This window comes from Orbicella faveolata, unplaced genomic scaffold (genome assembly GCF_042242905.1).
Source record: "Orbicella faveolata isolate gen_17 unplaced genomic scaffold, um_ofav_v1 contig_47, whole genome shotgun sequence".
NCBI lineage: Eukaryota > Metazoa > Cnidaria > Anthozoa > Scleractinia > Merulinidae > Orbicella > Orbicella faveolata.
Genome location: NW_028301577.1, coordinates 23,085,001 through 23,111,682, shown reverse-complemented (window position 1 = coordinate 23,111,682; position 26,682 = coordinate 23,085,001). Strand labels below are relative to the sequence as shown.

The window sequence follows — 26,682 nt, the reverse complement described above, 5'->3', positions numbered from 1 at the left end:
TCGGAAGGAGGTTATTTTCGGGGATGCTATTAGTCAGCACCATTTTAGATTTAAGCGTACTGTAGATAGAGTCAAATTGAACAGCTGCCATGGCTTAATATGAACATCTTTCTTAAACGAACAAGGTTTTCAAAATGCGAGTTGAAATCTCTATTCAGCTAGTACAGTACTTCTCATGCAAGTCGTCATTTCCTTCCTTAATATTTAGACGCTAAATTCCACAGTTCTTCTTCGATACAATGCACGTGACTTGCGATCACTATGGTACCGGTGTTGTGCAAATTAAAAGAGGTATTTTAGTAAAGAGGAAGCTGAATTGACACCTCGTTATTCGAGAAAAGGTTTCTTTGATATCGTGTACAAAAGACCAATAGAACATCTGCGAAACGAAAACACAATTCAAACTATCTGCCACTTTTTCAAGTTGCACATTTTTCAATCAACCTAAACGAAGAGAAAATACCCATCAACCAAGCAGAAAAAACTATCAGCTAATTCTATCAGCTTTCTACAAACAGCATTCTTAATAGTTCTATATTTTTGACGCTTTTTTAACTTTGCAACAGTCGGATGTCGTTTCAAGTCTGACCAACTTAGACAGGTCAATACGAAATTTGTGGACTGCTGTCACACTCTTGTTTGTCCTGTCGCTCGGTTTTTTGGCTTTTTTACTGATGATCCAAATTGGTTTTGAATAAGTGGAAATAACTCTTCATCAAAGGTAAGGCCTTTTCATTAACCATTTCTTCATAGGAATAGTCGGGCTGCTCATTCAGGTAGTCGTGCAGCCAAACAATTTCATGAGGTAAATTGCGAAGTCTTCTTCGATTTGATTTCGCGCCAAACCGGCCGAAAGCGCCTGTTAATGTCATGTCAGATGATATTTGACCAAGTTACGAAACCAAACCAAAAATACGTTTTGATAATATAGAGAATATCTCATTCTTTCTAAGAACGTTTCAGCATACTAAAAAATAATGAAGAATCAGGAATCAAGAGAAAATCCCATGGTCTCCAAGGGAATATTTTACGAAGATAGTCTCGCCATGTATAGTTAATTAATAGCAAGGGAACAATAGGCCTCTCTCGATACTCCATTGGTAATGTTTCTTAGCTCCGACGGAAGTTTAGGGTAATAAAACAAAAGAAATCACACCAAGACTTAGGGAATTAATCATTTCTGTTGTTTTATTCACCTAAACCTTCATCCCAAGTTAGTGTTTTAACATATTGAAACAGTTTAACTGCCATTTGCAACATCGATAACGTTGACGCCGATATAACAGGACTTCTGACTGGCTGATAACCAGCGGAAACTGTTGTCGCATTAAACCTCTGTTATCTCTTTAAATTAGATATCAAAAAATGTCATCTCTTGTAAAATAATTACAAAGCAATTTAGATGGCATCAAAATATTACACCTTTACAGCATGTTCTACAAAACAAAACAACAAAACAAAATAATTAAACTTGTGTACACTACTTGACGAAAACAATTCAATACAGATTGGAATTGCGTGAGAGAACTGTCGTAAAGCGACAGCAAGGAAGCGAGAATATTCCCTATCTTGTGTGTAAACTGTTTAGCTGAATATCCGAATTCGACCTGACAAAGGACAAGTTTGATGTCAATCACTTTTGGAAATTTGAAGGTTAAATCTTTCATGTTATAGTTTCTTTGAATTGCGAGGAATTAGTCGAGACCCGTTCTATTTGGATTCCACTTTTGTTTTAGAATTGCTTGCCGGTCCGCAAATACTTAACTTACCTTTTTTCCCTGCAGAGCCACCACTTCAGTGGTACAATGAGGAAGATTTACCAAGGCTTTTGGCTCATCTTGTTTGTTCTCTTCACATTAAATGGTTAGTATGCTACTTGTATTAAATGAATTGCTTCTTATGTAATTCGTTTCGGTGGCAAAGGCTTGTGCTAACCCGAGGAATATTCATAGTATGTTACGAGGGAGCATTTCACGGTTATTTCATCCTGTGCTTGTTTAACTTAGTTAAACGGCATAAAATAGTACAGGGGAAAAACTGCCGAATTTGCAATGACCATTTTGGTTTTGCCTTCTTATTGTCTACTTTTTCCATAAAACAAAATTGAAAGACGAATCTCAATATTACCATTGTTACCGACTCACTGAAAGACACTAACTGAATCACCGTCCGACCGATCGACCGACTATCGACAGACTGACCGACCGACTGATCGAGCGACTACCGAGCGACCGACTAACAGACCGACTGAACGACCGACTGACCGATCGACCGACCGATCGACCGACTGACCGAGAGACTGACCGACCCAGACTAATCGACCGACTGCCCCTCGCCTTACCGACCGACTTAAAATGCTTCTCTCGATTTATTTTTCAGAGACAGCAAATTCCAACTTCGGGAGGTTTAGGGCTTTGTGCTCCAGTGACGAGCAATGTCAAAATGGAGGACTCTGCTTACATAACAGTTGTGTTTGTGACTACGGTTATACAGGCTCAAACTGCGAAGCCAAACTTCAATGTAATGATTCTAATTGTGTTAACAATGGTAAATGCGAGTTGGACCTACAGACTAATAAAACATTCTGTAGCTGTAACCAGCACACAGTAAGTGACGGTAGATTCGAAGGAGTTTTCTGCGAGAAAAAGGTTCCTTGTCACGCGCTTGGTTCCTGCTTGAATGGCGGTTTGTGCCAAAGAGATCCTTACGTGACGGATCAATTTTTTTGTGAATGTCGTGACGGCTTTATTGGACCCGTCTGCGAAGAAAGAACGTCTTGCCGTAAAAATTATCCATATAAGTGTCGTCACGGTGGAGTGTGTGACTCCAAAATTTGCTCATGTGTCGGCGGATACACTGGCTATTTTTGTGGGCTGCAAGTCACACCAGGTACGTCACGCACTACTGAAGACTGCCTCTCTGTCGCTATAGGGAGCGATGGAAAAAGAGAGCCTGGGAATCAGATTCCCTAATTGATATTTTTCTTCTTCAATCTCCTTGTCAACTGGAAGACTGGCCCCTATATCTGCACTCCTTCCACCCCCGGAGACCATCAACCATTACTATCACCCAACTAGTGGACTAATGCAAATCTTGCATTTTGATTGGCAACGCTACCAGGGGACTATTAGTAATAGTCATTGAGTAGCGAAATTGGCGCCATCGAGCGTGACGCTTTCTTTCGTTTTATTCCCAAATAAATATTTCTTCAACTTGCATTTGCTAACTTTATTATTACATTTTCTGTCCGACTAGTTGGGTGATACTAAAACAATTAGACCCTTCGCCCTCAAGGGCTACGGGTCTAATTGTTAATTAGTCGAACAAAGCCTTCCACAGATTCTTTTTAAACTAACCTAAATGATAGTAAAACAAAACGATCGATTGTTAACTAATGTCAATTACCTCTATCAGAGGCGCTTGCAGGGAATCATGGTAGTTGTATTCATCAACACAAATATCCTGTCCAAGATGATAAATACAACTACCATGATTCCCTGCAGGCGTGTCTCACAAAGGGAACTGGGAATTGAGCTGATAAATCTCTGTTTACAAAATGCAGGTACACTGCAAATCATGACCATGCAGTACAGATTGTTGTGTTAGAAAATGCATCACGCTTATATACTTCAATTTATATTTCTGAAAGTGAAGTCAGTTATATAACACGATTTTTGTGTGGTTTATCTACAGCGCTGAATTCTTCTGCAGACTTTTATTGGGCTTTCAACCGTCAAAGCTCGGCTTTTAAAGGTAAGTACGCACTTGATTTTAAGTCACATAGCAACAGAACCACTGTGAGAACTGAAATAAAACTCTTTGCAAAGAAAGCAAGAGTCTCCAGCTCAGAAGATGTTTGTATTTTTGAAAAAAAAGAGTTAATGTAGTTATGTAACACAGACCTGTTCGCTAGAACATAAGAATGGCAAGCCATTTGACTATCATCTTCCCCGGTCAATTTTTGTAAAGATCAAAGGTTCTCTTCATTGTGTTCTTATTTGTATTTTTTCGCCTGCTGTTATATTTTTTGCTATATCCTTAGGTGCAGCCAAAGTGGTTAGAAATCCCCAGATGGGCAATGTTCTCAGTCTACTGCGAACAGGAGGGGGCTGGGCCAACCTAGGTTAGTATCTTAGACAGTCGAACCTGCCAACAGAATACACAACGATTTCTAAGACATTGCTGTCAGCGAAATTTATCACTTGACGACTGGTTGGCGAGTCGACTAGGTAACTTGGATAATAATATCCGGAACCCTCCGAATACCGTAAAAGCAGAATATTTTGTAAAAACAAACAAGACGAAACACTGTCTGAAGCTCGACGCTTTTACAAAAACTACCAAAAGAAAAATTGTTTCTTAATTACTATCCGTAGTTTCACGTACGGTACAAAATGAAAAAAAGCCGTTTTATGTTCACTTTCTCGGGATGTACCACATGATGTGCATGGCTTGTCACCGTAAAAGTTCTTTTAAGTCGGGAACTGCACACAGTGTTACAAATGCTTATTTCCTATTCCAGGACAGTTCAGCAACCGTTGTCTCGAAGACTTTAACAACTGCCAGCAAGGAATTTCAATATCTTTTTGGCTTCAGTTCATCGACGGCCTTTACATCGTGGCTATCACAAATGCAAACAACACCATACTTTCAGTGCAAGTCAAGGACCACAGAAATCTTCTTATCCAGCTCACGGCCGGCTCCAGTCGTTGGCAAATAAAACGAAGTTGTTTTCCTGTAGGTTGGTTTTTCCTGACGATCACCTGGAACCACACAAGTAAGTAAATTACAAAGCGAAACAACGACTGGCTTGCGGTTGCAAGTTTGAAAAAATCTATTTTGTTCTGTATGTGCGCCAAATCTCTCTGAATCATTTTTGACTAACATTGTCAACTCAAATCAATCGTGACACGTTCGCCGAGTCCGTTGATAGCTTGAACATGACCTAAATTTCAGCTGTAAACTAAGAATTGATTATCTCTGGGTAGACCACCATTTAGACATTGTTTTAAATAAACACAATTCCTGGACCCAGAAATAAAGTTTTGTATCTTTTGTATATTTTGATAAAAAGACAGCAAACTTTCTGCATAGGAAAGTCATTCGCAGTCCGCGATGCCCCGCCGGAGTGAAATGAAAATACCAATTCCCTATGTTGTCTGTTCTAGATATATTGTATTACGAAAACGGCCAGCTCTTGTTCAAGTCTCCACCACCAGCCCAAGTGAACTATTCCTCATCTGATGACTCAAGTCTGTTGTCTGTTGGTGGACTCAAGGGAAAGGGAGGGTTTTCCACTATGAGGATGAGCTCGCTCGCCTTGTGGACTCGAGTGCTTTCAAGAAATGAAGTTATGGACAGCTACTTGAAAAGTAAGTAAATTAACAGGGAAATTAGTTTCCTTACACGGCTGAACACTAAAAAGAAAGCTTACTTGTGAACAACTGAACATCACTCAGTCTTTGTTAAATTGAACATGAATAGCACTAAAGAGAGGGTCGATAGTGTTTATTGTATGCTTGTACAAGGTGTCACTAACGTTCAAGTCTGTGAATAAAACCCGAGTGTGTGACCATTCAAATGAAAGCTATTGAGCAGTATTTTCATGTGGTAGTGTTTATTATGCTGTACAAGGTGGTTCTAACTTTTCAAGTCTGTGGATGAAACCCTAGTGTGTGACCATTCAAATGAAAGCTATTGAGCAGTATGTTCATGCAGTACTGTATATTATATTGTACAAGGTGGTTCTAGCTTTAACGGTTGTGGACCAACCCTAGTGAGTGACCATTCAAACGAAAGCTACTCGGCAGTCTCGGTGTCACGGATCAAATCTTAATGTGTGGCCATTTAAACGAAAGCTGTTGAGCAACACCTTCAAGTTGTTTTGTTTATTATGCCAAGCAAGTGGTTTAAACGTTTGAAACACGCAAGTGTGGGTGACTATTCCAATTTTATGGAAGCTGTTGAGTAGTAATTTTGTAGTAGTATCTTTTCAAGCGGTGTTGTTTGCGTTTCAATTTTTATTGTAAGTTACATTTGGTGTTCTCTGGTTTTAAGTGAAAATGGTATCACGTCAGGGTTTGAATTTTATTGCCGCCATTCTTCCAGAATTTTCATCACCCATTACAAGCCGCTGCCACTCAAATCCCTGTCCGTCAGACCAGTGGTGTGAGGATGACAGCAGTGGCTCAAGCAACTTCACTTGCAATGAGCCTGCAGGTTTCTACTGCAGTTTTGACAGCGGCTATTGCCAGTGGCAAAATGCGTCGAGCAATAATCAGCACTGGATGAGATTCAGCGAATATGGCTCGTTACGTCATGACCACACAAATAACTCGTGCGCAGGTAAACGTCTTTTTTCAAATTAAATGTAGTTTGATTTTCGAATGTGCAAGTGTAACTCACTCAGTAAGGTAATGGTAAAGTCTGCATACGAGCCAAGTGGCCCATCAGGCCGGAGTTTATCCCGGTTTCTGTAGCATGAAGCGACTAGGAGTATTTCTACTCCCCCCTGGATGGGATGCTAGTCCATTGCAGGGTTATCCCCAAGCATTAACTTCGCCGGTACCCATTTATACATCCGGGTGGAGAGAGGCACTGTGAAAGTGAAGTGTCTTGCCTAAGGACACAACACAATGTCTCCGACCAGGGCTCGAACCGGGACCGCTCGATCCGGAGGCGAGAGCACTAACCATGAGGCCACTCATTGATAGATCATTATCGTCGCCATCATCATCATCTTAAACCATGTTAGTGCTAATTGACAACTTGACAAAACCCTTGAACTCATTACTTTTTCTTCTTCAGGCTCCGGAAAATTTCTTGGCTTTATTTCTCAAGGTGTGGCCCCAGGAAGCAAGCTTAGCAGTGGCATAATCAGTCGACCATTTCCAAGCCCGAGCGTCCCTGGACATAAAGTCCTACTATCTATGTGGTACTACGTGGAGGGATGGACGAGGAATAAACTGTATTTTGTTATTCAGAGCTCTACTGGAAATCAAACAGTGTTGATTCGTTTGAGTTCGCAGGGTCGGAGATGGAAGCATCTCAAGGTTGAATTTGCTGTCAATACCACTTTCCAGGTGAAATATATATACTATTTATACCTAACAATTGCCGGTTTTCACATGACGTCACTAAAATTCAAACTACAAGACTATTAATCTTCCTGAGATTTTACTTTAATGATGTATAAGAGCAGCTGAAAACTAATTTTCATAGAAATTTTTGCTCCGAATGGGTTCTTGGTTTTGCGATAGACTACGCTTGAATTTCTAAGCTTTTCGGTGACGCGGCATTTACATGACGGCGAAGAGAGCTGTCATGTTGGTTAAAAAGTGACTTATTGCGGGGAATTTGGCTATCTAAACAATTCTTGTGTTAGTAAAAGTATTATTCTAATGTTTTTGAGTTCCTCGAGGGATAAATGCACGCTTTTGTAGCAAAACTCAGTGACAGATGTTTCTGTTGGTTCCCGGCCGCCATGTTGGTGCCCATCCGGATGGGCACTAGCATGGCGTCTCCATACAAATCTCTATAAATTTAGGTAAAACGTTTTTTCCGCATATCTTGGATAAGAAAAATTGTTGTGACCTGAATCTTGGCGAGAGTCTTGGCATATTTACCTTCTTTCTTTTCTCAGATTCTGGACTTTATCTGTTGAACGATTTTGATTTTGATTTTGATCTATTTTTATGGCGTGACACTGAAAACCACCAATTATTCCACGAGCTCGCGTTGGATATGAATCAAGATAGATCCAACAAGCGCGAGTGGAATAATTGTTTTCCTTTTTTAAAAAACAAAATCAAAACAAAACAAACAAAAAACAAACAAACGCCCCCAAAATAGAGAATATTAATATTAAAATAAAAACAAAAACGTCCCAAAACATTTCCCCTACGCTTACCATATTCGTACAGCATGGTATAATTGCTCATATGACATGATGGCTAAGCCAATGAGAACTTTTGAATAGCATTATCAGGGTGAGAGATTCTCGCCCATATCAACTTTCTTTCCTCTCGTAAGTTCTCGCGCGTTTAGAGATGCGCCACACTCGTCTTTTAGGTGCGGGGATCCCAACCAACGCTTACCTAAATTTTTAAAGATGCTACTTCCAGCCCTCCCCCAACTCTACACACGCGTATTTCACTAGTGGACGTATATCGATTTAGACAGTGCTCAAAATCGCCGAGATCGGGCTACGCGCAGCGTTATTTTGACCAACTTTGGGTCGATTTCCAGGAACTTGGGCGATATTTCCGAGTCCCAGGGACTCCAAACTAATTCGAGAAGACTTTGGTTTTCAATGAAATGGAGAGAGGAAAAATTTTTGAACGCTTGGTTATTAGCAGTCTGGCCGAAATATAGCCACTTAAAGACTAGAAAGTCGCCGAGACCGAGCTACGCGCAGCGCCATTTTGACCAACTTTAAGTCGATTTCCAAGAACTTGGGCGATAATTCCGAGTCCCGGGGACTCCAAGCTAATTCGAGAAGACTTTGGTTTTCAGTGAAGCGGACAGAGGAAAAATGTTTGAACGCTTGGTTATGAGCAGTCTGGCCAAAATATAGCTACTTAGTGTTTAGAAAGTCGCCGAGACTGGGCTACGCGCAGCGTGATTTTAACTGACTTTGAGTCGATTTCCAGGAACTTGGGCAATATTTCCGAGTCGCAGAGACTCTAAAACTAATTCGAGAAGACTTTGGTTTTTTGGGGAATTGGACAGAGGGAAAACTTTGGAACGCTTGGTTATGAGCAGTCTGGCCGAAATATAGCCACTTAGTGACTAGAAAGTTGCTGCGACTGGGCTACGCGCTGCGTGATTTTTACCAATTTTGGGTTCATTTCCAGGAACTTGGGCGATATTTCCGAGTCCCAGGGACTCTAAACGAATTTGAGAAGACTTTTTAGTGACTAAGTGAGTTAAAGAGGGGCTATATTTCGGCCAGATTGGACATAACCAAGCGTTCAAACTTTTTTTCTCTGTCCATTTAACTGAAAACCAAAGTCTTCTCGATTTAGTTTAGAGTCCCTGGTACTCGGAAATATTGCCCAAGCTCCTGGAAATCCACTCAAAGTTGATTAGAATTACGCTGCGCGTAGCCCGGTCTCGACGAATTTCTAGTCTTTAAGTGGCTATGTTTCAGCAAGACTGCTCATAACCAAGCGTTCAAAAATTTTTCCTCTGTCCACTGCACTGAAACCCACAGTCTTCTCGAATTAGTTTGGAGTCCTTGGGACTCGGAAATATCGCCCAACTTCCTGGAAATCGACTTATAGTTGGTCAAAATCACGCTGCGCGTAGCCCGGTCTCGGCGACGTTCTAGCCTATATTTCGTTCAGACTGCTCATAACCAGGCGTTTAAAAATTTTTGCTCTGTCCATTTCACTGAAACCGAAAGTCTTCTCGAATTAGTTTAGAGTCTTTGGGACTCGGAAATATCGCCCCAGTTAATAGAAATCGACCTAAAGGCGGTCAAAATCACGCTGCGCGTAGCCCGTTCTCGGCGACTTTCTAGTCACTAAGTAAATTAAAGAGGGGCTATATTTCGGCCAGACTGCTCATAACCAAGCGTTCAAAAATTTTTCCTTTCTCCATTTCACTGAAAAGCAAAGTCTTCTCAAATTAGTTTAGAGTCCCTGGAACTCTTAAATATCGCCCAAAATCCTGGAAATCGACCCAAAGTCGGTCAAAATCAGGCTGCGCGTAGCCCGGTCTCGGCGACTTTGAGCACTGTCCAAATCGAAAGATTTCCACAAGTGAAATACACGTGTGTAGATTTGGGAGAGGGCTAAAAGTTAGGTAAGCATTGGTTGGGATCCCCGCACCTAAAAGGCGAGTATGGCGCATCTCTAAACACGCGAGAAATTACGAGAGAAAAGAAAGTTGATATGGACGGGAATCTCCAACCCCAACACTGTCCAAATCAATAGACTTGCATAACTGAAATACACGTGTGTAGATTTGAGAAAGGGCCAAATCTAACATCTCTAAAAAGTCCAGTACTAGTAAGCATAGTTTGAGATCCCGACACCAAAAACGCGAGTGTGGTGTATCTCTAAACGCGCGAGAACTTACGAGGGAAAACAAAGTTGATATGGGCGAGAATCTCCAACCTAAGCACTGTCCAAATCGATAGACTTCCACAAGTGAAATACGTTTGTGTAGATTTGGTGGACGGCCAAAACTAGCATTTTTAAAGAATCCCGTAAGCATAGTTTGGGATCCCCACATCAAAAACGCGAGTTTGCCACATCGCTAAATGTAAAAAAGATATAAATGGGCGAGAATCTTTAACCCAGGCATTCTCCAAGGCGACAGACTTCCACAAGTGAAATACACGTGTGTAGATTTGAAGGAGGACCAAATCTAGCATTTTTAAAGAGCCCCGTAAGCATACTTTGGGATCCCCATACCAGACACGCAAGTGTGGCGCATCTCTAAACGCGCGAGAACTTACGATAGAAAAGAAATTTGATATGGGCGAGAATCTCTTACCCAAGCTCTGACCTAATCGAAAGACTCCCACAAGTAAAAAATACACATGTGTAAATTTAAGAGAGGGCCAAAACTAGCACCTTTAACAAGCTCAGTGAGCATAGTTTAAGATCCCGACAACAAAAGTTCGAGTGTGCCGCATAGCTAAATGCGCGAGAAAAGACAAGGGAAAAGTAAATTGCATGGTTAAAAATATCCATCCAAGCACTGCTTAAATCGATAGACGTCCACAAGTGAAATACACGTTGGAAATTTGGAAAAGGGCTAAAACTAACATCTTCAAAAAGAGAGGTAAGCAAAGTTTAGGATCCCCGCACCTAAGATACGAGTGTGGCGCATCTCTAAACGCGCGAGAACTTACGAAAGAAAAGAAAGTTGGTATGGGCGAGAATCTCTCACCCAAGCACTGTCCAAATCGATAGACTTCCACAAGTGAAATACACGTGTGTAGATTTGGGGGAGGGCTAAAAGCAGCATCTTGAAAAAGTTGGGTAAGCATTGGTTGGGATCCCCGAGCCTAAAACGCTAGTGTGGCACATCTCTAAAAGCGCCAGAACTTACGAAAGAAAGGAAAGTTCATATGGGCGAGAATGTCCAACCAAAAGCACTATGCAAATCGATAGTTTTTTTGCAAGTAAAATACGCGTGTGTAGATTTAAGGGAGGGCTAAAAGTAGCATCTTTAAAAAGCTAAGTAAGCATTGCCTCGGATCCCGGCACCTGAAACGCGAGTAAAGCTACGAGATAAAAGAAAGTTGATATGGGCGAGAATCTCTTACCCAAGCACTATGCAAATCGATAGTTCTCCGCAAGTGAAATACACGTGTGTAGATTTGGGGGAGAGCTAAAACTAGCATCTTTGAAAAGTTAGGTAAGCATTGGTTGGGATCCCTGCACCTAAAACGCGAGTGTGGCGCATGTCGAAACGCGCGAGAAGTTACGAGAGAAAAGAATGTTGATAGCGGCGAGAATCTCTCACCCAAGCACTGTCGACTTCCACAAGTGAAATAAACGTTGGAGATTTAAAAGGGAGCTAGAACTAGCATCTTTAAAAAGTTAGGTAACCTTTGGTTGGAATACAGGCACCTCAAACGCGGGTGTGGCGCATCCCTAAACGCGAGAAAACTTATAAGAGAAAATAAAGTTGATATGGCCGAGAATGTCCAACCCAAACACTGCGCAAATCGATAGTTTTTTACAAGTGAAATACACCTGAGTAGATTTGGGGGAGGGCTAAAAGTAGCACTTTAAGAAGTTAGGTAAGCATTGGTTGAATACAGGCACCTCAAACGTTAGTATGGCGTATCTCTAAGGCCGCGAGAACTTACGAAATAAAGGAAAGTTGATATGGGCGAGAATCTCTTACCCAAGCACTGTGCAAATTGTCAGTTCTCCACAAGTGAAATACACGTCTGTAGATTTGAGGGAGAGCTAAAACTAGCATCTTTGAAAAGTTAGGTAAGCATTGGTTGGGATCCCTGCACCTAAAACGCGAATGTGGCGCATCTTTAAACGCGCGAGAACTTACTAGAGAAAAGAAAGATGATAGGGACGAGAATCTCTCACCCAAGCACTGTCCAAATCAATAGACTTCCACAAGTGAGATAAACGTTGGAGATTTGGAAGAGAGCTAAAACTAGCATCTTTAAAAAGTTAGGTAACCATTGTTTGGGAACCCGCACTTGAAACGCGAGTGTGGCGCATCTCTAAACGCGCGAGAAATTGCGAGAAAAAAGAAAGTTGATATGGGGGACAATCTCTCCCCCAAGCACTCAGCAAATCGATAGTTTTCCACAAGTGAAATACATGTGTGTAGATTTGGAGGAGATTGAAAAGTAGCATCTTTGAAACGCTAGGTAAGCATTGGTTGGCATCCCGGCAACTAAAAAGCGAGTGTGTAGCATTTCTAATTGTGCGTGACCTTACGAGGGAGAAGAAAGATTTAAGGGGCGAGAATCTCTTAACCAAGCACTGTCCAAATCGATAGACTTCCACAAGTGAAATATATGTTGGACATTTTGAAGAGGGCTAAAACTAGCATCTTTAAAAAATATATATAACCATTGGTTGGGAACCCTGCACCTAAAACGCAAGTGATGTGCATCACTAAACGCGCGAGAACTTACGAGAGAAAAGAAAGTTGATATGGGCGAGAATGTCTTACCCAAACACTGTGCAAATCGATAGTTTTTTACAAGTGAAATACACGTGTGTAGATTTGGGGGAGGGCTAAAAGTAGCATCTTTACAAAGTTAGGTAAGCATTGATTGGGAACCCGGCACCTGAAACGCGAGTGTGGCGCATATTTTAACGCGCTAGAACTTACAAGAGAAAAGAAAGAGTATATGGGCGAGAATCTCTTACCCAAGCTCTGTGCAAATCGATAGTTTTCCACAAGTGAAACATACTTGTGTCGATTTGGGGGAGAGCTAAAAATAGCACATTTAAGAAGTTAGGAGCGCACTGGTTGGGATCCCTGTACCTAAAACGCGAGTGTGGCGCATCTCTAAACGCAGGAGACCTTACAAGAGAAAAGAAAGATGATAGGGGCCAGAATCTCTCACCCAAGAACTGTCCAAATCGACAGACTTCCACAACTGAAATAAACGTTCGAGATTTGGAAGAGCGCTTAAACAAGCATATTTAAAAAGTTAGGTCAGCATTGGTTGGGATAAATGCACCTGAAGCGCGAGTGTGGCGCATCTCAAAACGCGCGAGAACTTACGACAGAAAAGAAAGTTGATATGGGCGAGAATGTCCAACCCAAACACTGTGCAAATCGATAGTTTTTTTGCAAGTAAAATACGCGTGTGTAGATTTAAGGGAGGGCTAAAAGTAGCATCTTTAAAAAGTTACGTAAGCATTGGTTGGGATCCCGGCACCTGAAACGCGAGTGTGGCGCATCTCTAAACGCGAGAAAACTTACGAGATAAAAGAAAGTTGATACGGGCGAGAATGTCAAACCCAAACACTGTGCAATTCGATAGTTTTTTTTTACAAGTGAAATACCCGTGAGTAGATTTGGGGGAGTCCTAAAAGTAGAATTTTTTAAATGTTAGGGAAGCATTGGCTGGGATCCCTGCACCCAAAACGCTAGTGTGACGCATCTCTAAACTCGCGTAAAGTTACGAGAAAAAAGAAAGTTGATATGGGCGAGAATCTCTTACTCGAGCACTTTTCAAATCGATATTTCTCCGCAAGTGAAATACACGTGTGTAGATTTGGGGGAGGGCTAAAACTAGCATCTTTAAAAAGTTAGGTAAGCATTGGTTGGGATCCCTGCACCTAAAACGCGAGTGTGGCTCATATCGAAACGCGCGAAAAGCTACGACAGACAAGAACATTGATAGGTGCGAGAATCTCTCACCCAAGTACTGTCAAAATCGATAGACTTCCACAAGTGAAATAAACGTTGGAGATTTAAAAGAGAGCTAAAACTAGTATCTTTAAAAAGTTAGGTAACCTTTGGTTGAGATCCCAGCACCTCAAACGCGGCTGTGGCGCATTCCTTAAACGCGAGAAAACTTATGAGAGAAAAGAAAGTTGATATGGGCGAGAATGTCCAACCCAAACGCTGCGCAAATCGATAGTTTTTTACAAGTGAAATACACGTGAGTAGATTTGGGGTAGGGCTAAAAGTAGCATCTTTAAGAAGTTAGGTAAGCAATGGTTGGAATACAGGCACCTCAAACGTTAGTGTGGCGCATCTCTATGGCCGCGAGAACTTACGAAATAAAGGAAAGTTGATATGGGCGAGAATCTCTTACCCAAGCACTGTGCAAATTGTCAGTTCTCCACAAGTGAAATACACGTCTGTAGATTTGGGGCGAGCTAAAACTAGCATCTTTGAAAAGTTGGGTAAGCATTGGTTGGGATCCCTGCACCTAAAACGCGAGTGTGGCGCATCTTTAAACGCGCGAGGACTTACTAGAGAAAAAAAAGATGATAGGGGCGAGTATCTCCCACCCAAGCACTGTCCAAATCAATAGACTTCCACAAGTGAAATAAACGTTGGAGATTTGGAAGAGAGCTGAAACTAGCATCTTTAAAAAGTTAGGTAACCTTTGGTTGAGATCCCAGCACCTCAAACGCGTGTGTGGCGCATCCCTAAACGCGAGAAAACTTATGAGAGAAAAAAAAATTGATATGGGCGACAATGTCCAACCAAAACACTGCGCAATTCGATAGTTTTTTACAAGGGAAATACACGTTAGTAGATTTGGGGAGGGCAAAACTAGCATCTTTACAAAGATAGGTAACCATTGTTTGGGATCCCGCCACTTGAAACGCCAGTGTGGCGCATCTCTAAACACGCCGCGAGAAAGAGAAAAGAAAGTTGATATGGGCGACAATCTCTCCCCCAAGCACTCAGCAAATCGATAGTTTTCCACAAGTGAAATACACGCGTGTAGATTTGGAGGAGATTTAAAAGTAGCATCTTTGAAACGTTAGGTAAGCATTGGTCGGCATCCCGGCAACTAAAAAGCGAGTGTGCCGCAACTCTAATTGTGCGAGACCTTACGAGGGAGAAGAAAGATTTAAGGGGCGAGAATCTCTTAACCAAGCACTGTCCAAATCGATAGACTCCACAAGTGAAATATATGTTGGACATTTTGAAGAGGGCTAAAACTAGCATCTTTAAAAAGAAATATAACCATTGGTTGGGAACCCTGCACCTAAAACGCGAGTGTGGTGCATCTCTAAACGCTCGAAAACTTACGACAGAAAAGAAAGTTGGTATGGGGGAGAATGTCCAACCCAAGCACTGTGCAAATGAATAGTTTTCCACCAGTGAAATACAGGTGTTTAGATTTGGGGGAGGGCTAAAAGTATCGTCTTTAAATGTTAGGTAAGCATTGATCCGGATACCTGCAAATAAAACGACAGTGTTGCGCATCTCTAAACACGCGAGAACTTACAAGAGAAAAGAAAGTTGATATGGGCGAGAATTTCTTACCCAAGCACTTTACAAAGCGATAGTTTTCCACAAGTGAAATACACGTGTGTAGATTTGGGGAAGGGCTAAAACTAGCATCTTTAAAAAGTTTGGTAAGCATTGGTTGGGATCCCTGCACCTAAAACGCGAGTGTGGCGCATGTCGAAACGCGCGAGAAGTTACGAGAGAAAAGAAAGTTGATAGGGGCGAAAATCTCTCACCGAAGCACTGTCCAAATCGATAGACTTCCACAAGTGAAATGAACGTCGCAGATTCGGAAGAGAGCTAAAACTAGCATCTTTGAAAAGTTAGGTAACCATTGGTTGGGATCCCGGCACCTCAAACGCAAGTGTGGCGCATCTCTAAACGCGAGAAAACTTACGAGAGAAAAGAAAGTTGATATGGGCCGAATGTCCAACCCAGGCACCGTGAAAATCGATAGTTTTTTTACAAGTGAAAAGCACGTGTTTAAATTTGGCGGAGGGCTAAAAGTAGCGTCTTTAGAATGTTAGGTAGGCATTGGTTCGGATCCCTGCCCCTAAAACGGCAGTGTGGCGCATCTCTAAACTCCCGAGAACTTACGAGAGAAAAGAAAGTTGATATGAGCGAGAATTTCTTACCCAAGCACTGTGCAAAGCGATAGCTTTCCACAAGTGAAATACACGTGTGTAGATTTGGGGGAGGGCTAAAACTAGCATCTTTGAAAAGTTAGGTAAGCATTAGTTGGGATCCCTCCACCTAGTTACGAGAGAAAAGGACGTTGATAGCGGCGAGAATCTCTCACCCAAGAACTGTCCAAATCGATAGACTTCCACAAGTGAAATAAACGTTGGAGATTTAAAAGATGGCTAAAACTAGCATCATTAAAAAGTGACGTAACCATTGGTTGGGATCCCTAAACCTAAAACGCGAGTGTGGCGCATCCCTAAACGCGCGAGAACTTACGACAGAAAAGAAAGTTGATATGGGCGAGAATGTCCAACCCAAACACTGTGCAAATCGATAGTTTTTTTACAAGTAAAATAGACGTGTGTAGATTTAAAGGAAGGCTAAAAGTAGCATCTTTAAAAAGTTAGGTAAGCATTGGTTATGATCCCGGCGTCTGAAACGCGAGTGTGGCGCATCTGTAAACGCGCGAGAACTCAGGAGAGCAAAGAAAGTTGTTATAGTCTTTCTTTACGTGTGTTTAGACGTGATCTGATATATAATGACCTTGTTTTGTTCCAGATTATTGGCGTCGGTGGCGTCCGCCATCAGTTGAAAGCATCGGGAATGACTCGAACGAACTATTTACTTTTAAAGCACTATAAAAATCGTGACTTCATTTTAAAGCTTGTCTCATATTCCATCGGCCCTTTCTGGCATATTTTTTTATTTAATATCATCGGCATGTCACTGAAACAGATTATGACGCCTGCCTTGGCCGCAAGACGAAGAACCCTATTGAGAGTATGTAAGGAATCGGCTAGGAAAATTTCCTATCATTTCTCTTCGGTACTTACAGTAGAAGCCCCGTGCGTCCCGTCATGCAAGAGGGTCTTAATGGGAGGGGGTCCCTTTGACAACTGACGTCATTTTGAAAATAACCCATTTTAACGGTTGACGTTTAAATTTTAGGTATATTTCATTTCTAATTAGCAGCTGTGATTTTCAACAGTAATTTGTAATTGTATTGTATTTTAATTATAATAAGTAATTGTGACTAGTAATTGTAACTTTATAGTATAATTTATCTATCTGTTACTTGGTTTTAGGTTCTTCTTCGTGGTGAGTTAAATGGCAGTGGAGGAATTTTCCTGGATGATTTGTCGATCGAGACGTTCAGTAAGTGCAGAAAAAGTAAAACAGATTCAAAGAGTTGCTTCTTTCAACATCTGAAAAGAAAAACTTCAATGGAAAGCTTTAAAAAGAGCTTTAAAATATGTACACCATATTGGTTGAGTGGGAGGCGCGGTGACCTCATGGTTAGTGCGCTCGACTCCGGATCGATCGAGCGGTCCGGGCTCGAGCCCTGGCTGGGGAAATTGTGTTGTGTTCCTGAGCAAGACACTTTATTCTCACAGTGCCTCTCTCCACCCAGGTATATAAATGGGAACCAGCGAATTTAATGCTGGGGGGGTAACCCTGCGATGGACTAACATCCCATCCGGGGGGGAGTAGAAATACTCCTAGTCGCTTCATGCTGCTGAAACCGGGATAAGCTCTGGCCTGATGAACCACTTGGCTCATATACAGACTTCACTAACCTACCTACCTACCTACCTACCTACCTACCCGGCTGAGTTTTGGGCAAAAATTCTGAATTTAAATCCTTATCCGATGTAAATTCTCGCCGCGATGTCACAGGATGGTTCGAACATGCGGCGATTTTTTTTCGGGAAAAGGGAGTAAAACTTATGTGTTAGTTAGTGAGTTACTGAAGAGCCTGCAGAAAGAGGGTAGCTTTTCACGTGGTTGTTCGTTTGAAAGCCATGCCCGGTTAAACCATACCCGGTTTTTCTGAGCGTGTTTTTCGTTATCGAACCACGGCGACAGCATTTCGAAAGCATATCCTCGAAATACCAACCCCTTTTCGTTCATGCATTTTCCTGAAATTTTCGAGGCTTGTTTTATTGTAGCACATGCAGCAGCAGAGATTGAGATCTGGTTCCAACCTCTGGAACTCACTGCCAATTACTATCAAGCGAATTACTCCATTTTCTACATTTCGTAGAGCTATATAAAAAAAATTTATTGACAGTTATAATAATATTACTAGTTCTTAAGTTGAAATGTAATTAATTTTTTTGTCGCTAGATCTTGAAAAAAAAACTTTTAACCTAAACTGTTTATTTAACACTACATTCCTTCTGCTAAATTTAGTTACTTTTGGGCACCTCTATTAGTTCCATAAACTATTTAGGTGTCCCAAACTCCACACAATCAACCTTGTATTAAAATTGTTGGTCTTCCTTTATCTCCTTTTCTTTCTCTCTTTAACACTTTATTTTTTAATCACAATTTTAAATTATTTCATTAGTGCTATTTATCATCTAAATATAATTTGTAGATATTTATATGTATTCTGACACCTCTGTAAAATTAATGTTTGTGAGAGTTTCAGTTAAAAATTGAATTGAATTGAATTGAGTCTGTGCATGATTATTAAGGCTTATGTTTTTACAACGGTCCAGGACTTCGAAAAACCGCATTAACACAGCTAAGCTTAAAGCAATCAAAATAACAACCTACCCAAAACAGGTCTGCAGATTTACACCATCACTTACCCTCATTGCCAGTGGTATGGAAAATAATATTCTCAAACTCATTAATAATTCATCATGTTAAAACAAAGAAAATTACAAACGTGAGGGAGGTTTGAATATTCGGTCTTAATTAGCGTATGTTTTGACGATTTTACTTCTTTTTTGACGATTTTACTTCGATTGAGAAGATATATCAAACACTCGAAATTTCGGCAAAAAAATACTCCGCTGCGCGTCGTATCTTCAACTCTCTTCTCGTTGTTTGGATATCCTGATGAAACACTGTCTCTCGTGTTTGATATATTGCATAATGTCTAACAGTGTCTGCACGCGTTCTTTCTCCAGGTTCGCCAGTAATCATTCAAGGGAGAACTAATCATTCATCCAGTTCACACGACTCAGTGTCTATGAAGTGTTCGGTCTACAACTCATTCAGCATCACCTGGTATCAGGATAATCATCGAATCAAACAAGGCAAAACCTACACCATTGTTGAAAGCGTGGTTTCCAATAAAAATGTAAGCATGTTGATTGTCAGCAATCTCAACTGTCAAATGGCGGGAAATTATACATGTGTAGCGGCGAACGACTATGGCACTGACCAACGACAATTCACACTTAAAATATTAGGTAAGAGAACTTAGTGTGAAAAGAAGTGCTGCAAGTCTAAAGGAAGTAATATCGAGTTTGTCTTTTTAGTGAGAACTTTGCTGAGTAGCATTTTATTTTCTTTTAAATTAACAGATGTGCCTCGGCAACCATCAAATGTCATAATAGACCCGACGACAAAGCAGATTACATGGGCAGAGGTTGCGGGGTACGAGTGTCTTCCCGAGTCTCATTTCGTGGTGGAGTACAAGAAGACCCAATCAAGGAATTGGACGACTGCTGGATATTTTGAAAACAGAAGATTTGATCTTAACGCCTCTAAAGGAGAGATATATGATGTGAGGATCTACGCCGAAAACTTCATTGGAAGAAGCCCGCCATCTGAGGTTGTCACTTTTAGGACAAATGGTAAGTTGAGAAGGATTGTAATTAGCCAGTAGAGCAAGCTACTTGGGGAACGTTTCAACACAACAACAACAGGAATAGAGCCCATTTCATCAAAGGAGCTCAGTCAGGGCATTTTGAGTTATTTTGGCCATGTACATAATTACCTTTAAATTGAAGGAAACCTGAAGAGTGGTTTACTAAGGTAGAAAAATACCAAGGAGATAATAATAAACCATTCAGGAACAAGGATGGTTAAGGCTGGAGAAGATAAACACGGATCAAAACCGACGACCTTCAGAAATTTAGGCTAAAATTTTCAAGATGTGAAACCGTGACGTAGCTTCTTTAAGTGACCTACTTGTTGCTCCAACGGGTCTCCTGCAGTTCAAAGGTAGTGTAAAATTAACGACGTGCGGAAGCCAATCATGAATTACACTTTTGTTCATTGTGATTTACCTACACCTTCATTAAGTAACTTGGTAAAGCCCATACGTACATCACACCATCTGTTTAAACTACAGTATGAATAATGTCTTGAACTTGTGGCCACAGGGGTCGTTGATTAGAACCTCGCCTAAAGATGAGCAGTTAAATTAACCTGAGAGGCTCTCCTTGAAATTCGATCTTTGGTGAGGGTGTGCGACTTGTTTTCTGAAATCTTTACTTTATTTCAGACCAAGACATGCAATTGCGATGCATCAGCTCCTTCAGATGTGATCCAACCCTATTTCAGACCTGTAAAATAAGAGCCCGTTTCTAAACCCTGACTTCAGCTATTCAGAAATAGTTTCCGCCTTTCGAAAGAGATTCGATTTCTTAGATGCTAAAATTGGACCCTATTCCAGATCAAAATGTTCAAACTCCATACCCATATTTCGAAGAAAACGAATCGGAAAGAATAATCTTTAGAGACACATATACCTATGTGGTTAATATAATGGAGTATCCCACCTTCCTTCTATAGACAAAATGACCTTCAACCTTCCAAGTGAAATTTCACTCGGTATGTGGTTTTTGTAAGAACCACTTTTTAATACAACCACGCCTTTCATGACGTAGATCAAATCTTTAAAAGCGGTCGAATTGACAGGGTTCCAATGTTCCACTATCATCATCATTTATCCGTTCTCCAAGTGGAGAATTGGGCCGTAAGCTCTCTGCCTCCAGGCTGTTCTGTCCTCCGCAGCCGATGCTGCTGCTTCCCATGTTCTTAAACCTTCCTTTTCCAGCTCCCTTTCGACAGTCCTTCTCCAAGTCTCGCGCGGTCGACCCCGTTTCCGTTTGCCTTCAGGTACCCATGTGAGAGCAATTCGTGGATGTGAGTGGTGATCCATTCTGAGGACGTGACCCATCCACGTCCATCTCCTCCTTGCCACTTGCTTGCTTATTGTCTCCATTCCTGCTCTTGCTGTAATCTCCTCTATATTTAAACGCAAATAAGTCGCAGCTCACATCGACTATGTTTACACGTTTAACAGCGATTTAGATCACGCTCTTTCCAAATGTTGTGCCCTGTATAAATAACTGGCTGTTTTTCCATCTTTTTCATCAGTTGAACCAAGCGAAATTCAAATTTTTGTTAATAAAGTAGCGGTCCAGGGGTCGACAATGTTTTTACAAAGAGGAGCAAAAGTGAACCTGAGATGTGAAACTACAGCGGAACCGAGCCCATCGTTTTCGTGGATAATTCCCAGACTATACAAGAACATCTCCGCGTACGGACCATCTTGGGTCAGCGGCATCAAATGGCAACACACATTGGTTATAAAAAGCTTGAACTGTCTCAATTCTGGTGACTACAAATGTTTACCCAAGAACGTGGTTTCAGAACGAGAATCTTCGTCTGTAGCAATACGAGTCACAGGTTTGTTCGTAAACAGGATTGTTCTTGCAAATTAGTTCAATAAAACTCAAGCTATGAGTCATGAGTTTTATGATTGCCGATAGTGCAATATGCCCAACGGGCGGTTTGGTTGGTGTACAATTCCCGTCAGCTATGCATGTTATCAATCAATATCACAGTCCACAGAGTTTTATTGCGAAAGAAGGAGAAGCCGCAAATAACTAATTTTATTTTGTTGACTATGGAATGAAGTGACCTTCTAAAGCGCACGTGGATCTTCATCTATAGTACTACCCCCAGGGGGGACTTCCATATCAAAAGGTCGGGGATGCTTGTCGTCTCGCTAAGGAATGTAAATCAAGGATTTTGGTCTCTCTTAGAGTATTCAGGACGAAACACCACGGCTATTTTTAGCTGTTGAAGTATCTTTTAGGGTGCACTCGAAGATATAAAAATTAAAAGACGCCCTAATTTCCATTCTTAGACTCGATTTCGGCCACTCTATCGAATCCGGTGTGCTATCCCGGAGCAGCCAGTGGTATCTTTTAGGGGTCAAATAAAGTTCGAACCACGCCCAAATTCGTCTCCTTTCGGGATTTTATTCAAATTTTCTGACATCCCCGACCTTTTCATATGGGAGGACCCGGGGGATACTTCCTACGCGGGTTAAAAGCCCACAAGATTACAGTATAATCCAACAAAATGATTAAAGTGTTTCCATAGTCCAAATGTTTCCAATTTTAACAGACTCCTAAAGCTACTTCTTAACTTCATTCCTTCTTACAGAACCCGATCCGCCGAAAACGTTTGGCGTTTTCTTCGTCAACATTACATCTGTGCTCATCTCTTGGACAGCCATCACTTGTAACTATGCGTTTCCAAGTGTGATGACAATTCGATACAGACAAGAGGGTGCAACTGCCTGGATCGAGAGACTCTTCAACTTAAACCCCGCCAAGGATTTCGTTCTCACAGAACAGTTTGAATACAAAACAGTCTACGAGTTTAGCAGTCGCCTTAAGTATGAAGGCCGCTTTGGTGTTTACAGCCCAGTCATAAAAATGCTATCTCCAGGTACATTGGTTGCAACATTTTTCAGTTCTTAGAGAGTCTCATGTTTAAAGTATAGATAGCAACTAGGTTTCACTGTCACAGAACGAAAGCTTTAGAGTAATCGCACTGAAAGCGATTAAGAATTAGCGTAACAAGACTGCAAGCAAAAATATTCTACATAAGAAGTCAAATTCTTCTTTCATTTTGATTGGTTTTTATTTATAATCTACTGGAGGACAGACGCATGTTGCTGTGCATCCTTTCAGTACTAGATCACAGACTGGTCAAAATGTGGTACGAGCATCAGTAACGTCACCTTCGGCTGTCGCCTTGTATCCCACTTAACTGTTCTTACCACATTTTGAGCCCCTATGTTGTGATAGGTTGCGCTATGTTATGATATGTTAATTCTGCTCTCTTGTGCTACTTTGCCACGTTGAGCTATGTTGTTCCATTTTGTGCTATGTTGTGCTATGTTGTGCCATGTTGTGCTATGTTGTGATACGTTTTGCTATGTTGTGCTATGTTGTGTCATGTTTTGCTATGTTGTGCTATTTTGTTCCATGTTGTGCCATGTTGTGCTATGTTGTCCAATGTTGCGCCATTTGGTGTCAAGTTGTGCTATGTTGTCCGATGATGTGCTCTTTTGTGCTACGTCGTGCTATGTTGCTTCTGTTGCCCTATGTTGGCAACACGGAATCTGTTTGTTAAATCGAATGTACATTATCAACATCGTTGCGTGGCATAACTACCAGTCGTTTTCTGCCTTGTGGCTATCCAATCTAAGCCAAATCACGACCATTTGTTTTAATTCTTTGACATTTTCCCTGAGCGAACGAAAGAAGTAAAATTATTCGCCAGGTCTAATTTTTACAAGTTACTTTATCTGGTTAATTCTTGTTGCCACCATTTCACAAAATGGCGCTAAACAACGGGATTTGCTTGTCCTGCAGTCAACCTTTATTTTGCATCATCATCCTGTCCACGCGCGTGTGCAGTGGTTGAGAGTGTGGTTTCCAACAGAGTTTGGGGTAAAACATTACAATACTGACTTGACTAGTGCACTTAATGCAACTCGTAAAGGCAACGTAAGAATTTTGATTACATATTTCTCAGAGAAATGCAATGCTGTATCGGTCCCTTATACGTTTCTTTAATCAAATTTTTAAAACATTTAGCATGTCAAAACGCCCTCGGCATGGAAAACGGCACAATTTCTGACGGACAAATAACTGCGTCTTCACAAAGGAACCCTGATCATGCTGCTATTCAGAGCAGACTAAACCTCAAAGCCAAAGGACGGAAAGCAGGAGCTTGGTCGGCTCTTCTTAATAATAACAATCAATGGCTTCAAATAGATCTGATTGGTCAGAATACCAGAGTAACACGTGTTGCAACCCAAGGAAGAAATGATCTGGACCAGTGGGTGACCAAGTATAAACTGGAGTACAGTAACGATGGAGGAAACTTTCAGTACCACAGGGAACAAGGCCAAACTGATGACAAGGTGAGAAAAACCACTTTCGTTGCGTTGTGGTTGTTTCGTGGTTTATGCGATAACTCGCATTGGGGGTGGCGTTTAGGGTGGCGTTTTTGAGGTCGCGTTTTTGGTCACGGTTTTGGTCGCGGTTTTGGTCGCCTTTGTAGTCGCGTTTTCAGTCGAGTTTTAGTCGCGTTTGTAGTCGCGTTTTTGTCGCGTTTTTCGTCGAGTTTTTCGTCGCGTTTTTCAACGCGTTTTTGGATCGTTTAGTTGCGTTTCTAGTTGCGTTGCAATGTTTTAGTCGTGTTTTTAGTTGCGTTCCGTGATTTTTCAAACACTATCCAGGTGTCTAACATGGTTTCAAGTAAATTTCGGCCATTTCAGTTATTGTTAAACCTGAGGTTTCCACGATTTTTAGTGTTGTGCATTAAAAGTAATTACTTAAATTCTTGTTTGATGATTTAGGTATTTGCTGGAAACACCGACCGGGACACGATTGTATCACATGACCTTAGCCCACCGATCAGAGCGCGTTTTATCCGTTTTCGACCAGTAGCTTGGTATAATCATATCTCAATGAGGGTGGAACTTTACGACTGTTCACAAGGTACCAATTGAAGCATTTTCATGTTGACAATCATCTTAGAATCTATTACATCAAAAACTTTACTTTCTTTCAAAACTGGCATATAAGATGTCGTTTCTTACCCATTGCAACTCTATGAAGAAGACTGGAGTTAAAAGAGCCCTGTCACAGTATTTTGAGTTATTTTGGCCATAGACAAAATTACCTCTAAACTGAAGGAAACATGAAAATAACAGTTAACTAAGATAGAAGAACACCAAGGAGATTATAGTAAACCATAAGCGAACAAGGATGGTTAAGAATACACGGAATACAAATGACGAACTAAACTTTTCAAGATGCGAAACTGTGATGTTGCTTCTTTAAGCCCAGAACTATCAAGAAAAGAAATGCTTAACAATCACCACAGGTGATTATAGGTTGACATTTTGAGTTGAACAACGAGCTTTGATTAAGAAGGTTGGTAGTCTTACCTTGGCAGTCCTCACCCTAGTTACCTTACACCTCTTGATTTCAAATTGGTAACAGGCAGTTCAAGCCTGGAAGGACAATTCATCTTTCAACCGTTACCACAGTGTCACAACACGTAACATTTTAACAAATCTGTTTGTTATACCTCCCGACCCAAATACGTTTTCCGATTGGAGATTGTGTCACGTGTCATGGGTCAAAACTCACTAACTCCCTAAAATAACAACAACTTGAACATTAGACTCGCACGTGATCAGGTCGTGCACCTTGAAATCGCGGCAAATTTGCTGTGCCAGCTTCCGTCAAACAAATATTTTTTCACATTTTTTTTTTCTATTTTTGAGTATAGCAAAACACTTATGACTAGCCCCACGGGAAACAGTGAGATTTGTTTCCCCTCAAACCCGAATGTTGAGGGTCTTGGGAAAAAAAAACTCACTGTTTTCCGCGGGGCCGGTCATTAAGTGCTTATTTACGTTTGCAGATCAGGCCAATGTTGTGGTGACTACCCGTTTCTCGGGACAAGCTGGGGACATGATGACAATCTACTGCACAGCAATTGGTCCTACTACTTCAACCTTCACTTGGACGAAAGACCATCTGGCCTTACAGCCATCCTATCGGGTGAAATATGCCGTCAATAGCACGTTCTCTGCGTTAACCATTAGAATGACCAGGAAGGCTGATTCAGGCAACTACACGTGCAAAGTCAGGTGCACATAAATAAATATAATAAATAGCTGAATCAATAGTAAAATCAATAAATTAATGTGAATTTACAGTTAGCCTGCGAACGCTGACGTATTTCTGGCGAAGCCAAGTGACATCCGAAAATACGTCTGCATTCGCAGGCTAATTTGCAGTGAAACCCCGCGAAAAATCCTCGGAGCTAGGATGAGAACCAACAACAAACTCAACTCACTTATGACACCGGGTCCAGGATTCGAACCCGGGCTGCACTGGTGAGAGGCGAGCATTCTAATTACTGCACCATCCTTGCTCCTCATCTGTTTTTCAATATATTTTACATCATTTCAGCAGGTATTTTTAAAAAGGCCCTCCTGGAATTATATTAAAGCATGTTTAGCCAGTCACCTATCAACACCCGTGGGCAATCAGAACCCGAAAGCAAGCGCGGGAAAATGCGTAACCGGGAGCAAGCATGGAAAATATGTGATCGATACCAAACGCTGTAAAAGAGGAAACCTGATTGTCCCATACACCACAAAATCTTTCCAACTGGTTTGGCCTTCGTTGCATAATAACTTCACCGTATAACATTTAAACTCCATAAAAACAAACTTAACATAAATAACTATTTTCAGTCACCCGAACCTTTTTCACTTGTTATATTTGTCTTTTATGTTGCAGTCATTCTAAGACAAGTCTGCAGGAAACAGTATCTGTACGTGTATCTGAACCTCCCAGAGTACATATCAGACCTTTCGTGAGGACATTGTTCGAAGGTAAATCTCAGGATAGTGCAAAATAACCGTCGTTTAAATTTTGTTTTCATCATGAGCCTGAAATGAACACCCATTTGATTTGAGAGTTTTCGTGTGCTCTTTCT

The 26,682-nt window shown here is 41.2% G+C and overlaps 1 protein-coding gene across 1 annotated transcript; it reads left to right on the top strand.

Moving 5' to 3' along the window:
• The first annotated feature begins 654 nt into the window (after positions 1 to 654).
• On the top strand, positions 655 to 24,673 carry LOC110061164 (uncharacterized). Its single transcript, XM_089280412.1, has 16 exons — positions 655 to 721; positions 1,785 to 1,863; positions 2,380 to 2,889; positions 3,694 to 3,753; positions 4,043 to 4,123; positions 4,523 to 4,777; positions 5,169 to 5,372; positions 6,109 to 6,345; positions 6,808 to 7,082; positions 17,193 to 17,262; positions 19,029 to 19,313; positions 19,428 to 19,700; positions 21,232 to 21,543; positions 22,309 to 22,596; positions 23,754 to 24,082; positions 24,521 to 24,673. Exons 2-16 carry the CDS (start codon positions 1,806 to 1,808, stop codon positions 24,671 to 24,673), a joined length of 3,390 nt encoding a protein of 1,129 aa, XP_089136538.1. The 5' UTR covers positions 655 to 721; positions 1,785 to 1,805.
• The last annotated feature ends 2,009 nt before the right edge of the window (positions 24,674 to 26,682 follow it).

Excerpts from the sequence above, each read along its gene's own strand:
- LOC110061164 (XM_089280412.1), top strand. The coding sequence starts at position 1,806 with ATGAGGAAGATTTACCAAGGCTTTTGGCTCATCTTGTTTGTTCTCTTC. Across the intron at positions 2,890-3,693 it reads TGGGCTGCAAGTCACACCAG|CGCTGAATTCTTCTGCAGAC; the intron begins GTACGTCACGCA and ends GTTTATCTACAG. Across the intron at positions 3,754-4,042 it reads TCAAAGCTCGGCTTTTAAAG|GTGCAGCCAAAGTGGTTAGA; the intron begins GTAAGTACGCAC and ends CTATATCCTTAG.